The following is a 13364-nucleotide window of genomic DNA, read 5'->3' as shown; positions in this document are numbered from 1 at the left end:
CATCAGCATTGCGTCTTCGATCTGAAATTCAAACGAAATTGTTTTGATAAGTATGACTCTCATTTTGAAATATTCACTTTAAAAATAATATTTATCTATTACATTGTACAGCGATAGTGTTCTTTGTCGAATAGAAGGATGATCAAATCGAAATTGATTTCTTTCTGTTTTTCTATTCACTGGATTGATATGAAAATTATAACTTAAAATCAACGATGAAATCGCACGAAGTACGAGGGATTCGATGAAGGGTGATAGAGAAACAAGATACTTTGGTCTAGACTGCGAATCGTAAATTAAGAGGATTGATATTGGTTGGGATCGTCTGTTTGGATTTGTCGTTAGGAAACCAACCCTTTCCCCACATTAGGGATCTGAGCGACCCTCTTTGGAAGCCGCAAAAATTGTAAACATCACCACTGATGTGGAACACGTACAATATAAATAGGAATACTTGCGTGAAAATATTTTCAAAAACCCTAAGTGTTATTTTAACACTTTACAGAACGTATATGAAATTTTAATAATTGCGCAGTGTATGTAAACGTAGACACAGTTTTTAATATTCTATAAAAAAATGTAACGACATGTTGAACAAAGTCTGAAGTATTTATTCGTCATCTCTTATGATACTGTCCTAGATTCAAGCTGGTACCTTAAACTTTTTCTTCCTTTCTTTCATTTCTCTTTGTCAGCGTTCCTAGAGCGGTTAAGTAAACATGACACGCATCGATGCGCACACACGTATGCCTTTATCACCGAAGCCGCAAGTTTTATACGTGTAGTATAACGATTTATCTTTTACGTTATTTTTCTATTCCGTCTTTTTACTAGAGAAAAAGAGAGAAAATATTTTAACTGTTACACCCGATCTTACTTGTCTTGATTTTAATAATAATAAAAAGAAAAAAAATTTGGTAGAATATACCTTAAATTTTTTTATGACAAAACTCTTGTAAAAAAATATTATTCCAGAATTCGTGAAGAAAATTAGACCGTCGGATAGTCTAAACCCGAACTCGAATCCGGATTTTACACTTTTTAGACGACTTACAATAGCAAATTTTACTGATATCTTAGTGTGAAATGAAAAAATTATTCTTTTTTTTTTTGCATTTCATTTTATGAATTATTACAGCATAACTTTTCATACCATTTTTCGTTATGCAATCCTTTCAAATATCTACTATCTTAAAATTGTTAGTTTTATAATGTGAATTACTTCTTTCATCATTAGTATTCCTTAAAAAAAATTTTTTTGGTATACATTTTGGAATACTTCTGAATATTTGGAATACCTTTAAATATTGATATCTATTTTCATAAATATCAATGATTTATGTGAGGAAATTTATTTCCAATTATTTAAATTAATTATTATGAAAATTGAAATTCATTATAGCAATTTTCTTTAATAAACTGGTTTTAGGATGCAATATTTGAATGAATAATTTATGAAAATTATTAATATTAATTTTAATTATGACAGTTTAACAATTTTTACTAATAAAATAAATATATAAGAATTGACATTTTCGTTTTGCTTTTACAGCCATTTACGAAAATTCCTTTTTTATTCTTCTACCGAAATTTTTAGTTGACAATACAGAAAATTGGGCACAGCTTCATAAAACATTTGTAACACAAATATACCACTCCCACGAACTTAATCAATAGAAACGAACCAAAGTTAAAGAAATGATTATTTAAACCTCGTGATATTTATTTCGATTTTCAAGTCGATTTTATAAAATATCTCGGTAATGTAGATTGTTTGTGCAATTTGTACGATTTGATTGTGCAGTTCGGTATTTATTGTTTTCTACTTTATAAAGTAATAGTATACTACAAAATGCTATGGAGTCAGTAAATGGAACTTCTCAAACAACTTGCACTTCATTATACAGAAATGAATAGTCTAGAAAACTTGTAGAACGTCTTACAAGTTGTCCTTCAAGCAGTTTTACAAACAAGTGTAATTATCTGTGTGAATACGTAAAAAGTGTTTTTGGTGGCCTGTCAAAGGAAATTACGCAAAGTTTTCGACATTTTACTTTCTAGTCGAAAACCAAGTAGAATGCGTGTGAGAGAAATTACAGTTATTTCTGTAATAGAAATCGTTTGTAGTTAGATGGAAGAATTAAATTTTCTACGAGGAAAAGATATAATGATCTTTGTCTTTAATATGTGTAGGTAAAATTAACAAAACTTTAATACACTATTAGTATAAATGAGGGCAAGATACACCTATAATAACATTAAAATAACCTGTACTAACAATGATCTATAACTGAGGCTAGAAAGGGCTTATCTCGAAAATATCTTTATCACTGAAGCATACGTAGAAGTACCTTTACAAATTTTACTGGACCATACGATTCTGAAGATATCGATTCGTCCATATTGATTCGTCCATGATAGATTCGACTTCAAGATATGTACTCTGGTCGCTAATAAATATAAATAATTTTAATTTGAGTTAAATGGAGCTACGACGGAACACCAGGAATAAGTGAGTATAAATAAAGATAATAGAAGATAAAGTGAGTAAAAAAAAAATTTCATTATTTGCGATTCAAGCCTATTTAATTCATTCTTCGTATCATTGCAAGTTATATCAGGTGATTCAAATAATAAAGAAAAAATTGTGTTGTGACAGAATTATCAAACAGCATCGCCAGGATTTTATAGGCTGCTATTCGAATTAAAATATATACATGAAAGAACAAATGTTATAGTACAAGAAGTACAAACAATTGAAAAAATTAAGAATACCAATGTATCAATAAGTCACACATTGCTATTTACAATGATTGATAAGAAGATATTTAATGCGGTATCAGAAATTTTCGCAACAAAATTGATCTGCAAAGATTTTAATAATATCGATTTGGCCAAGAAACAAAATATCGAGGACGAATCAAAATTGAGATTTGGAATATCGCCGTGAATAAGATTTTTTGAATACTTACAGTATCTATCTTATAATTTGATTATCTGCCAGTGGCAAGTTAGAACGGAAGAGAATAAGAAAAACGTATTGGAAAATAAGAAAAAACAGAAGAATTTTTCAGAATTGAAATGAGTTTGTTTATAGATAAACTGAAGCTGGGATTTAGTATAAGTAATGATGGAAATGTCGCTCGCCGATTTTTCAACAATTTTAATACAGCAAAAATTACAAGAATGGATAAAGAAATAATAAAATGTTCTCACGTTATCTTGATGATAATTTCGAATATGTAATAAAAATAAAACTTTTTAAAAACATATTGCTTAAAAACTGTAGACAATGTATTCTATTCTATTCTATTCTATTATATTCTATTCTATTCTATTATATTATATTATATTATATTATATTATATTATATTATATTATATATTATATTATATATTATATATTATATTAATTCATTCTGTGAGCATTATAAAATATATGCAATACTTCCAGTTGGGAGAAGAAACACAAGAAAATTGTAACAAAGATAACAACAAATTCAGAGAGCATTACTATAAAATTTTCTAGAACGAAAATAATGAAAGATATTTTCATTATAGATCCATACAAATAAGCAATATGAGAAAAATATATCCCAAAAAGATAAAAATGATGCCATTCAATATTCAATTTTTAAAAGAAAAAGAAAAGAAGAAGAAAGAATTATAATTAATTAATTAATTAATTATTATTGTATCATAAATATTAATATAAAAGAATATTCATATAATATAAATATTATATTAAAATAAATATTAATAATATAATATTTATATTATATTAATATAATATAAAAGAAACCACTAAATATAAAATATAATGAATTTTGCATTTTTATACTTAAATATATATAATTATCATCATTTTTATATTTAATTAAAATTATTTTTAAACTGAATATTTAACGTTAAAAAAGAAAATTATTATCATTTTAGAGTCTTCATTCGTTATGCAATTTATTGAAATTTATTCCGATAATTTATCATAGATTTAAAATTATGTCTTTTAACTAGGATTTTAATGAAATTTGCCACTGTGCGGCTATTCTAACTATTAAACTATCCAAGTCCTTCGATTTTTTCCACAAATGCCAATTTATATGAAATGAAGATGTTCGCTATTAAATTATAGGTCCAGTTTTTACAGATTTCCGTCTTGAAATCAATCTCAGTTGAACGTAACGGTCTTATATTCAAGAGCTTAAAATTTGTCTCTTCTATACGAGAATATAACAAAATAGTTCATGTCGCATTTAGCGACGGAAAAATAAATATCAAAAATGAATTGCTTCCTCTATTTAAGAGGGCGTTTCATAATCTTATGACATTAATAATAAAAAGAATAAAAAGACAAAGAAAGGAAATCCGATGAATTGGTCTTGAAAACGGTGCACACCGCACAGGCGTCACGTCGTAGGAATATCTTTCTTGGATATCATTCAAGACGAAACGAATGAGGAAGAGGATGCGAGGACCCTCAGGTGAGGTTGATCTCGAGGAATGATTTTTGCAGGAAGACGAACGCCTGTCTTGAAATCTCTGGGAGGATCGCTCCTGTCCTTACGGGAACTACATATGTGTCGTAAAACACAGCTGGCCCGAGATTTAGAAAGCGTGCTGCCGAGAAAGGCAATGCTTTCCTGAATCTCGTGAAGAAAAGAGTAGTAGGTGGAGAGGAGGAAAAGAGGAAGGTTACGGCTACGGTTGGATAGGGGATGTGTTGTCAGATGCTGAAGCGTGGCCTGGACTTGAAGAGAACGAGTGAGAGTATGTGAGAGAGATGGAAAGGCATTGAAAGAGAGAGAGAGAGAGAGAGAGAGAGAGTGAGAGAGAGAGAGAGAGAAAGAGAGAAAGAGAGAGAGAGAGAGAGAGAAAGAGAGAGAGAGAGAGAGAGAGAGAGAGGGAGAGAAAGAGAAGATGGAGAGAAAGACGCCGCAGCTAGTAGGATTTATGGGACAGAAGAAACAATAGGGATTACCTCTACCCTCTTTCCTTCTTCTACAGTCGACCCTTCCGCGTTACGTCCACTAGAATTCGTCCTTGTTCTTTCTTCTTCTTTTCCTAAGAAAGCATAGCATGCGCGAAAACGATAAAAGTATCAGTCCTAGGTGGATGAGAAAACGGATCGGAGTTATTGCCAAGATCAAATCGCGTTAGAAAGAAAGGATAGAAAAATGCTCAAGGACGCCGAACGGCGATTTCATACACGGTAATCTTTGAAATTTTTCATGTCATTTCGATATCTATTTTGTTTTGTATCGTACATACGTTTTGAAATATTGCTATTTTTATCGCGATCTCGTTTGATTAGTTATTTCCTTTAATATGATTAAAAGTCGATCGAAATAATTTGTTAAGTTACAGAACATAATGTAAAAGTGGAGTTTTGCAGAGAATGAGTTATATTGCTTTTCCTGAAGAAAAAGAGAAAAAAAGAGACCTGCAAGTTATTTAATTGTTTAATAAGCTTGATAAATATTGATCGTCTTGAATTACGATTAATGCTTAATATAATAATTTAACGTAGCCAAATGGAAGACAAAAATGGCACGTCTTTAATTTATAATTCGATTTTGATTGATGAGAATAACATGAAAATATATACATATATGAGCCATGTATTGTATATAGGAATGAAATGTACGAGTTTAATTATATTATTAACGCGTTTCTAAAGAGAAGCTTTTAATAAAATTTCGTTTAAAATGTTTCTTATTTACAGTGAGGAAAGCCTGTCTCTGTCTTTCCTAGAAGTGAATAATTACGAATGATATGATTTTGAAAATAAGAGAAGTTATCATATGCAGCTGTGCTTCATTTATATGAATAACTTGATCAGCAACTTGTCTTAAGAGTTACAACTAACAGCTAAGGGCAGATTGGCGCCAGAGATATTCCTTTCTATGTCGGCAATCTGTCTCTCTTCCAAGTTTGAAGCTTGGCTTCCTCTCTCTTCCTCATTCTCTCGAAAGAGGCTTGTTTGAATATCGTTAACCATTTCTTGTTAGAAACAGAGAAAGAAAAAGAAAGAGAGAGAGAGAAAAAGAAAAAATCGGCTAACGCAATGCTATTTAAAGTACACTCAAGAGAAACGCAGTAGAAATAGAGTATCTTGGTTAGTTTCCACAAGATTTCGTTCACATACAACAAAGAAGAAGAACGATACGAGGAAATAAACATCTAGAAACGACTATAGCGCGTTTCCCAATTGTTACGATCGTCGTTTCGCGTCGTCAAAGTTGTTCTTGATTTTTGTCGTTTTCATTTTTCTTCTTTTCTCTCCCTTCTCCTCTTCTATTTCTATTTCTCCTTTTTTAGCGTGTCCCTTTGAATAGTTCAGTTTTTTGAGTATCCCAGAAAAGAAAAAGGTAAAGAGATTCGGTCTTCTAGTCAGCATTTGTTCTGTTCTTTGTTTTAGAAGAAGAAGAAAGTAGAAAAGAAAAAAAAAGAAAAGAAAAGGAAAGGAGTAAAGTATAACACAGCGTAATAGGGAATGAGAGGTATATACAAAGAGGAAAGGAAAGAAGAGATAAGACTTCTAATGAAAACGGAAGAGGGAACTCTTTGCTAGGCTAAGACTAGACCAACACTGGAAAACGAATGCGTCTTTTTCCTTCTTATCATACTTTTTCCCCCTTCAGCTCTTCTATCCTCACAAAAATGTATGCCCTTTCATTATTTCTTTGCGTTATGCTTTTGTCGCATTAACACCTACGCATAATGTATGTATGGCATTTAAATTAAAATCATATATCCACACATAGAGGACGTGTTCTTTTATATTGAAAATTTAATTTCTTTTCTAACTTACGTGAAAAAAATCGATAATATATATTGCTTTCGCTTATAAGATTTAAAAAAAAAAAAATATGAACTAATATCCACAAATGGAAGAACGAAATCAAATTCAAAATAGTGATAATCTTTACTATTGATCAAATATTCCGCTGACGAATAAAAATAGAAGGATGATTTAAGCGAGAAAGAAAAAGTAATTCATTTTAAATATATCTTTTCTTTCCATAGTAACTTTAACTTTTAAACTCCGTTGCATTTTTTTGATTTATATAATTTCCTAGAAAAGAGAGCCTAAAGAGATTCTTCCTTCTCTTCTTCGTGTACTTTGATGTTCCTCAAATCGGAATGGAATTTTTCTTTAGTATTAGCTCGTCGAATCGATATTAATCTTTCTTTCAGACCATTTCTCACGATTTTCTTTTCCTCCTCGCTCGCTATATCGTGCTTTTTATATTTCCGTTAAAGGACCATTATTGAAATGATTCTACTTGAGAAGCCGCTAGGCACGTCCCCAGCTTCATCTTCCTATTTCATATCTATCGGATACTCTGTAAAAAACAAATCAGTATAAACACGAATACCTAAATATTCATTGACCGTAGTAATTCCTTTGTATTTGTTATAAATTCCATTCGGTTTACTTTATATTCATCGAGTAATTAAAATGGAAACGAGTATACCAAAAGATGATAATTTGGGATCATTCGTTTGAATCCGATTCAGTCATAAAATGTAAAACGCTCAATAAGCAATGTCATATTAGTGGGCTGGAAAAAAAAAAAGAAAAAAGGGATCACATATAATTTAGTAGAATTTTCTTTCCTCCCAATAGCGGAAAAGTTACACAAGGTGGTGAAGGGAATCTTCTATCCCAAAGGAGTAATCGTGCTCTCGCGAGTGAAGAAGGGCGTACCTTATTACAAGTTCGATTCTAGTTGCGTTACTGCTCTCAGTGGACCGGGTTGTAGATTGCTGTCTTACCGATCGCGCGCCTTTTATACTACTACGAGGCGTACTTCCCTTTCCTCAACTCTCTGGCATTTTCAGCCCCCAGCGAGGCTTTCATGGTCGCACGCTTGTGGCTTTCCTTATTCGATAGGCCGATGTTAAAGGATTCGCGAAACTAGGTCAAGAGAACTGCTGTGGAAACAGATTTTTATAATGTCGCTCTCACGAATCGAGAAGAAGAGAAAGAGAAAAAGAGACCTATACGATATTTTAATGAACCAAAAGCCGAAGCTTTTTTTTAAAACTTGATACAGTATCTGGTAAAAAATTTAGATATTGTTCTTCTTAAAACGATGCTTTTTAATTATTAACATACACGGTAACTCAATCGTACTTGAATATTTTCCATGACATTTAGTTACCTAAAATTTCTTAAAATGAGAAAGAGAATTGATAGAAAATGACGCAATAGCGCTAAATATAGAGATTTCGTATAGATGCGGATTCGTTAATACGAATAATACTTTGACAGAAATGAAATGATGCCAACGGTATACGGTCGAATCTATTTAATATCATTCTCATTATACCTACTTGGTAAAGAAATTGAAAAAACACGTTTAACAACTCGTCTAACGATACAAATCCATTGAATTTGTAGACGCGAACATTATTCGTGTAATGATGATGTTACATTTAACGTGAACGTTCATAGTTTTCATTAACGCGAAATATGTAAAAATATCGGTAGACTTTACGTTTAAATCGTTCAACCTACATACCTAACAACCGCGTTGGCCAAGAATCACCGTCGTTGGAAGATATGGTCATGAGGTAACTTAATGCGATAATCGATTCCCACGAGAAGCTCGTAATTGCATTTAGAGATGCGAACGAAGCATCCTGAAATAAACACTCCTCGCTGGCGGTTGAGAGCATTCTCGCCGACGATTCCTAAAAGGATTCAACCAGACCCTACCACCGTTGTTGACTTTTTTTCTCCACCAACGTCGGCTCGTAAAACGACGTGAATTTAAACGAAACGATACCGATTTACAGCCCACCCACACCAATCGTTCGTTCCTCTTTCTCTCACGAGTACCGGTACCAGCATTAACAGGGTGGTAATTCTGGAATTTTCGAAGTACGCGGGCGTATCGCTTCTCTCTTTCACCTCTTCCAAACCACCCTCTTCCTCGTCTCCTTTCACCTTTTTCTCCCTCCCTTCCTCTCTTTCTCTCTCTCTCTCTCTCTCTCAGTTCTCTCTCGTTTCTTTTTCTACTCCATCCGGAATAAAACGAGGCAGAGGCGAGCTGCCAGACAGGGACTTCGATGAGTCTCGTCGTTCTTTTACACTATCTCTCGCTTGGTACGCGTTCTCGTAGCAAACTGCAACGCGAACGCCGGCGGCCCTTGTACCCAGTGGATTTAGTATGCGCCGGGGTGTATTAAATCTCTACCGTTCCGGAGATTCCAAGCCTCGCTTTAGTTTCGTTTCCGATGCCTCTCTTCGTTCCTCTTTCTCCCCGTGCTTCCACGTTCGCTCTTTCTACCCTCTCTCGACGCGCTATTGCAAGAGAGCAGGTCGCTTTCGAGCTCGCACTCGAGCTCTCCTTCCAGGCCCTACTTCCAAACCTTGCATCCACGTCCGCTCTGCTAGCTGTTTAACGAATTCCTCTCGCGATTCTATTCATCCCTCTACTGCTAGAATGCCTAGCGCGTTTCACACTCGCGCCTTGCTTGCGAAAGCAAGTGAGCAAACAAGCAACACGTTTATTCGACTACCACAATTGGAAAAACTTTTCTAAAGTTCTGCCTTCTTTGTTATTATTACTTCGGGTGTAAAGACTTCGTTGCGCTTTTATTCGACAATACTGATTGTATGAACGGGATAGCCTTATTTCTTGGGTATTCATTAAAATACCAATTGATTACCGTCGACGATCTGAAACCAAGATGTCTTGATAAAGAAACTTGCCCGATAAGAAATCCAGCGTTGATCCAAAAAGCGAAGAAAATATTTCATCGTCATGAAAATGAGCACTAACAATAGCTACGATTTCATTCGTGTTATATCAATAATAATGATGTTGATGATGATAATAATAAAGAAAAAATAAATATAGTCAAAGAAAATAATGTATGGCAATATCATACAATATCCATAGACAATTCTTTTTTACGAGACAATTCTTTCCAGAAACAGAAGGATTCGTCCTTAACGATACAGAATGGTGTGATAGCAATAAATGGTGGTGAATGCAATTTTGAAAACAAGGTTGTAAGATTTACGAAAGTTGTACGATTTATAAAGACGCATTGAACAATAATATCCATTTGATTTCTGGTAGCGTTACTAAATTCAGATCAAGGTAGATTTAATTTCTTTTTTATAGAATCTCTTACTTTCTATTGTTCATTATTACAACTGATATCAAAATGTTTGTAAACACTACAAACTTATGCCTTCCTTTTAAGTTATTAGATTTCAAATTTGAAATGTACAAAGTTATGTACAAAGACTGACCAAGCATTATGTACAAATACCGATTTCGCGGTATCTATCGCGTAAAACTAATGCTGGGAGGCATTAATGTAAGTCATATTAACTTTGAAATATAATATTTTGATAGTATTTTGTGTGAAAGACACAAGTTTGTAGTGTTTCGAAAATGTTTTAATGTCAGCTACGATAAAGTGGAATAAAAAGTAGAAAATTCTATTTAAAAAGAATTAAGTTTATCTTGATCTGACCTTGTTAATGTTATTATCGTTCAATACATCTTTGTAAATCTTATAACTTCCGTCTGGAATTTTCTTTTTAAAATTGCATTATTTACGAAATATTTGATTGTATTCAAACATTTGATCCTTCCCATATATTAGCAGATATTATGTGGAAATTGACGCATGCAGAAAATGCCACAAAGTCAAAGAAAAAATATAACGGGAAGATGTAAACTACATATCAAAACATACTATAGCAACTAGCATTAAAATATCAATTTATAAAAATCTACACAAACATATTACAAATACAAATCTGAATATATTCTTGAAAACAAAGAATCTAAATTATATTGGGACAGGACAATTCAATTATATAATAATAGGCTGGAAATCACATTAATTGATAAAAAAGTCAAGGAAACCTACATAATAAACATTGCAAATCTTAAAACACTAAGATATTATGTAAGCATCAACACAATATCTGAAAAGCGGCTATATTAAGAACAGCAGCAATAGTCAGAAATATATTACAGCATTTACAAAATTGGTCCAAATTTATCATATTATCATAAAACTATAAAACGTAAGATATGATGATGAAGAAAATAATAATAATAATGAAAATCTTGATCACTTCGAAAATCGTTGTATGAAATTACGCAGAGGATAAAGAGAACGATTATAAACAATACTCGACAAATTCGTTCGATCGCCGCGATCGCTTTTTATTTTTACCTTTTAATAACGACAATAAAAAATAATAATACCGAAAAAGAGAAAAAAGGAATCGCTTCATGTGTGTATGTATTTGCAAGAGCGTTATTTAGATACGTACCTGGAATGAGCGATAAATGTAAAAAAAAATAGAAAGAAAACAAAAAACAAAAGAAGAAAAAAGTTTTCATTCCCTCGATGTGTTCAACCTTTTCGCGCTAATTCACAACTAAGCTCCAATTAGAGAACGTTCGATTGCGCTTCTGGGACAAAAATTTCTAAAGGAAAAAAAATGCGAGGAAGTGTGATATGAGAGTGAAATGCGAGCGGTCACGTGAAGGTCAAGTTTTGCCGTAACAATCAAAAGACTGCCATTGTCCCACGCTTTTTCTCTTCGAACACGACGTTTATAACTCTCCCGCTCCTATTGTCGCAATGCTCGAATTATCAGATTGAAATGGATATTAGGTAAATTCAATTTAGTCGAACGTCAGGAGCAGGTAGAACGCTTGAAAGAAGAGAAACGAGGATGGTGAAACGGGACTGAAAGTTACGAAGAAACGTTGAGGTAAAATTCAGTACTAGAAAATAGAAAAAGAACATCGTTAAACAATTTATTTTACGTGAATATTTTGTCTGTATGCCTGTATATAGTACGTTCAAAATATATATACGAAATTATATCGAAGAAGAAAGGAAAAAATTAGATCATAAACGATCGTTGTTCGCAATAATTTGGACCAACATATTTTTGTCTCATCGAGTTTATTTAACTACTATTTTTATAAAAAGAATGATACCGATGGTAGGAAAAACCTCGACAGATTTCTTCCACTTCAAAAATGAAAATGTACTCTCGCGTATGTGATATCCACACAAAATAATTACTTACACCACCCTACTAGGTCTTCGATCAAGTATAAAAAGTTGAATATATCGCATCACGTAGCAACGTCATATCATGGAATACTTATAACCGTTATCGGAATTCGCAAAGAAATAAACAAAATATTTTGGTGTAGTTCGTATCTCGACAAATTCGTGCTTGTAATATCAATATAGCTAGTTGTACTTTAATAGAAAGCATGAATTTGCCTTGTCGAGTGTGTTATGGATATTAGATTAATTCCATAATTATATTGAATATCAAACATAATGTTTCAGTAGATATAAATAGAAAAGAACTTTGATGTAAATCTTCGAAAAATCGACTAACTTTCAGCCTTAAAGCATAAAAGTATTGATATCTGAAGGCAAACACGTTGCACAAAATTTAATTATATAACATATAGAGAAATCCATGTAGAGGTTGATTAAAACATTTTCGAAACTCGACTCGTTGTATAGGGTTCTTCGAATCGGTGAGAAGAAGAGATAGCAAGAGAGATTAAAATACACATAGTAAAAAGAGAAAAGATAGAGATTTCTTACAATAGGTTGACATACTGTGAGCCACCATTTGTCTTGTATAAAAATACAAAAATGGCAAAAAGGAGACGCGTGTCCGCATTTCTGATGATGTGTATATATGTACATATCTATATAGATCGTACGCTACTGTATCTATCTCGTATGACTTTCCGCATGAAAATTTTTTTTCAGAACACCCTAATGCTCCCGCACAGAAAAACTCGGTTTTTACTTAAATTCATTTTCGAGGACCCGGCCTTTTTCACTCGACGATATGTTGCCAAGCGCGCGAACGCTTCGCGTCCTCATTGCTCGCGCTACGCTACCCTTTTATCCTTCCTTCTCTTCACAAACCGACGCTCTCGTTTTTCAAAGATACGCCCGAGTAAATGTTACACCCTCTGAGACTTTTTCTATCGAAACATGTTTCTTTTTTTCTCAATTCGTGCACGGCAGAAGAGCGGCAGCATCGTGGGAAATGCTTTAGGCTGGCATAATGGAAATGTGCACGGACATCAAATGAGAGAAAGAAAGAGTAAGAGAAAGAGAGAGGAAGAGAGAAAAAGAAAGAGAGAGAAAGAGAGAGAGAGAGAGATAAAAAGAAAACCAGCGTTTGCCTTTTTTATCTTCGAAAATAATGATGGCGAGAAAGTACGATGGATTAAGAGAAGAATTTTTAGTTCACCTATCTTTATGTCTCATATTTTTGCAAAAACAATATTTGTCCAAACAGAATTCCACGATTTTTCTTTCTCGAAATAA

The 13364-nt window shown here is 32.9% G+C and overlaps 1 protein-coding gene across 15 annotated transcripts in view; it reads right to left on the bottom strand.

The window, feature by feature from the left end:
* LOC124951706 (RNA-binding protein Musashi homolog Rbp6) overlaps positions 1–13364 on the bottom strand; it is a 596819-nt gene that overhangs the window by 119414 nt on the left and 464041 nt on the right. For all 15 annotated transcript variants that reach the window (XR_007101704.1, XM_047500522.1, XM_047500531.1 and 12 more), the window contains one exon: positions 1–21. This exon is cut by the window's left edge and continues 28 nt beyond it. Coding sequence is in view for 14 of the 15 variants with exons in the window: in XM_047500522.1 (XP_047356478.1) it covers positions 1–21 (21 nt within the window). In the remaining variant the exon portion in view is untranslated. The remainder of the gene's footprint in view (positions 22–13364) is intronic.

Source organism: Vespa velutina, chromosome 1 (assembly GCF_912470025.1).
Source record: "Vespa velutina chromosome 1, iVesVel2.1, whole genome shotgun sequence".
In the NCBI taxonomy this organism is placed as follows: domain Eukaryota; kingdom Metazoa; phylum Arthropoda; class Insecta; order Hymenoptera; family Vespidae; genus Vespa; species Vespa velutina.
The sequence above is the reverse complement of the archived record's forward strand: the minus strand, read 5'-3'. Positions and strand labels throughout refer to the sequence as shown.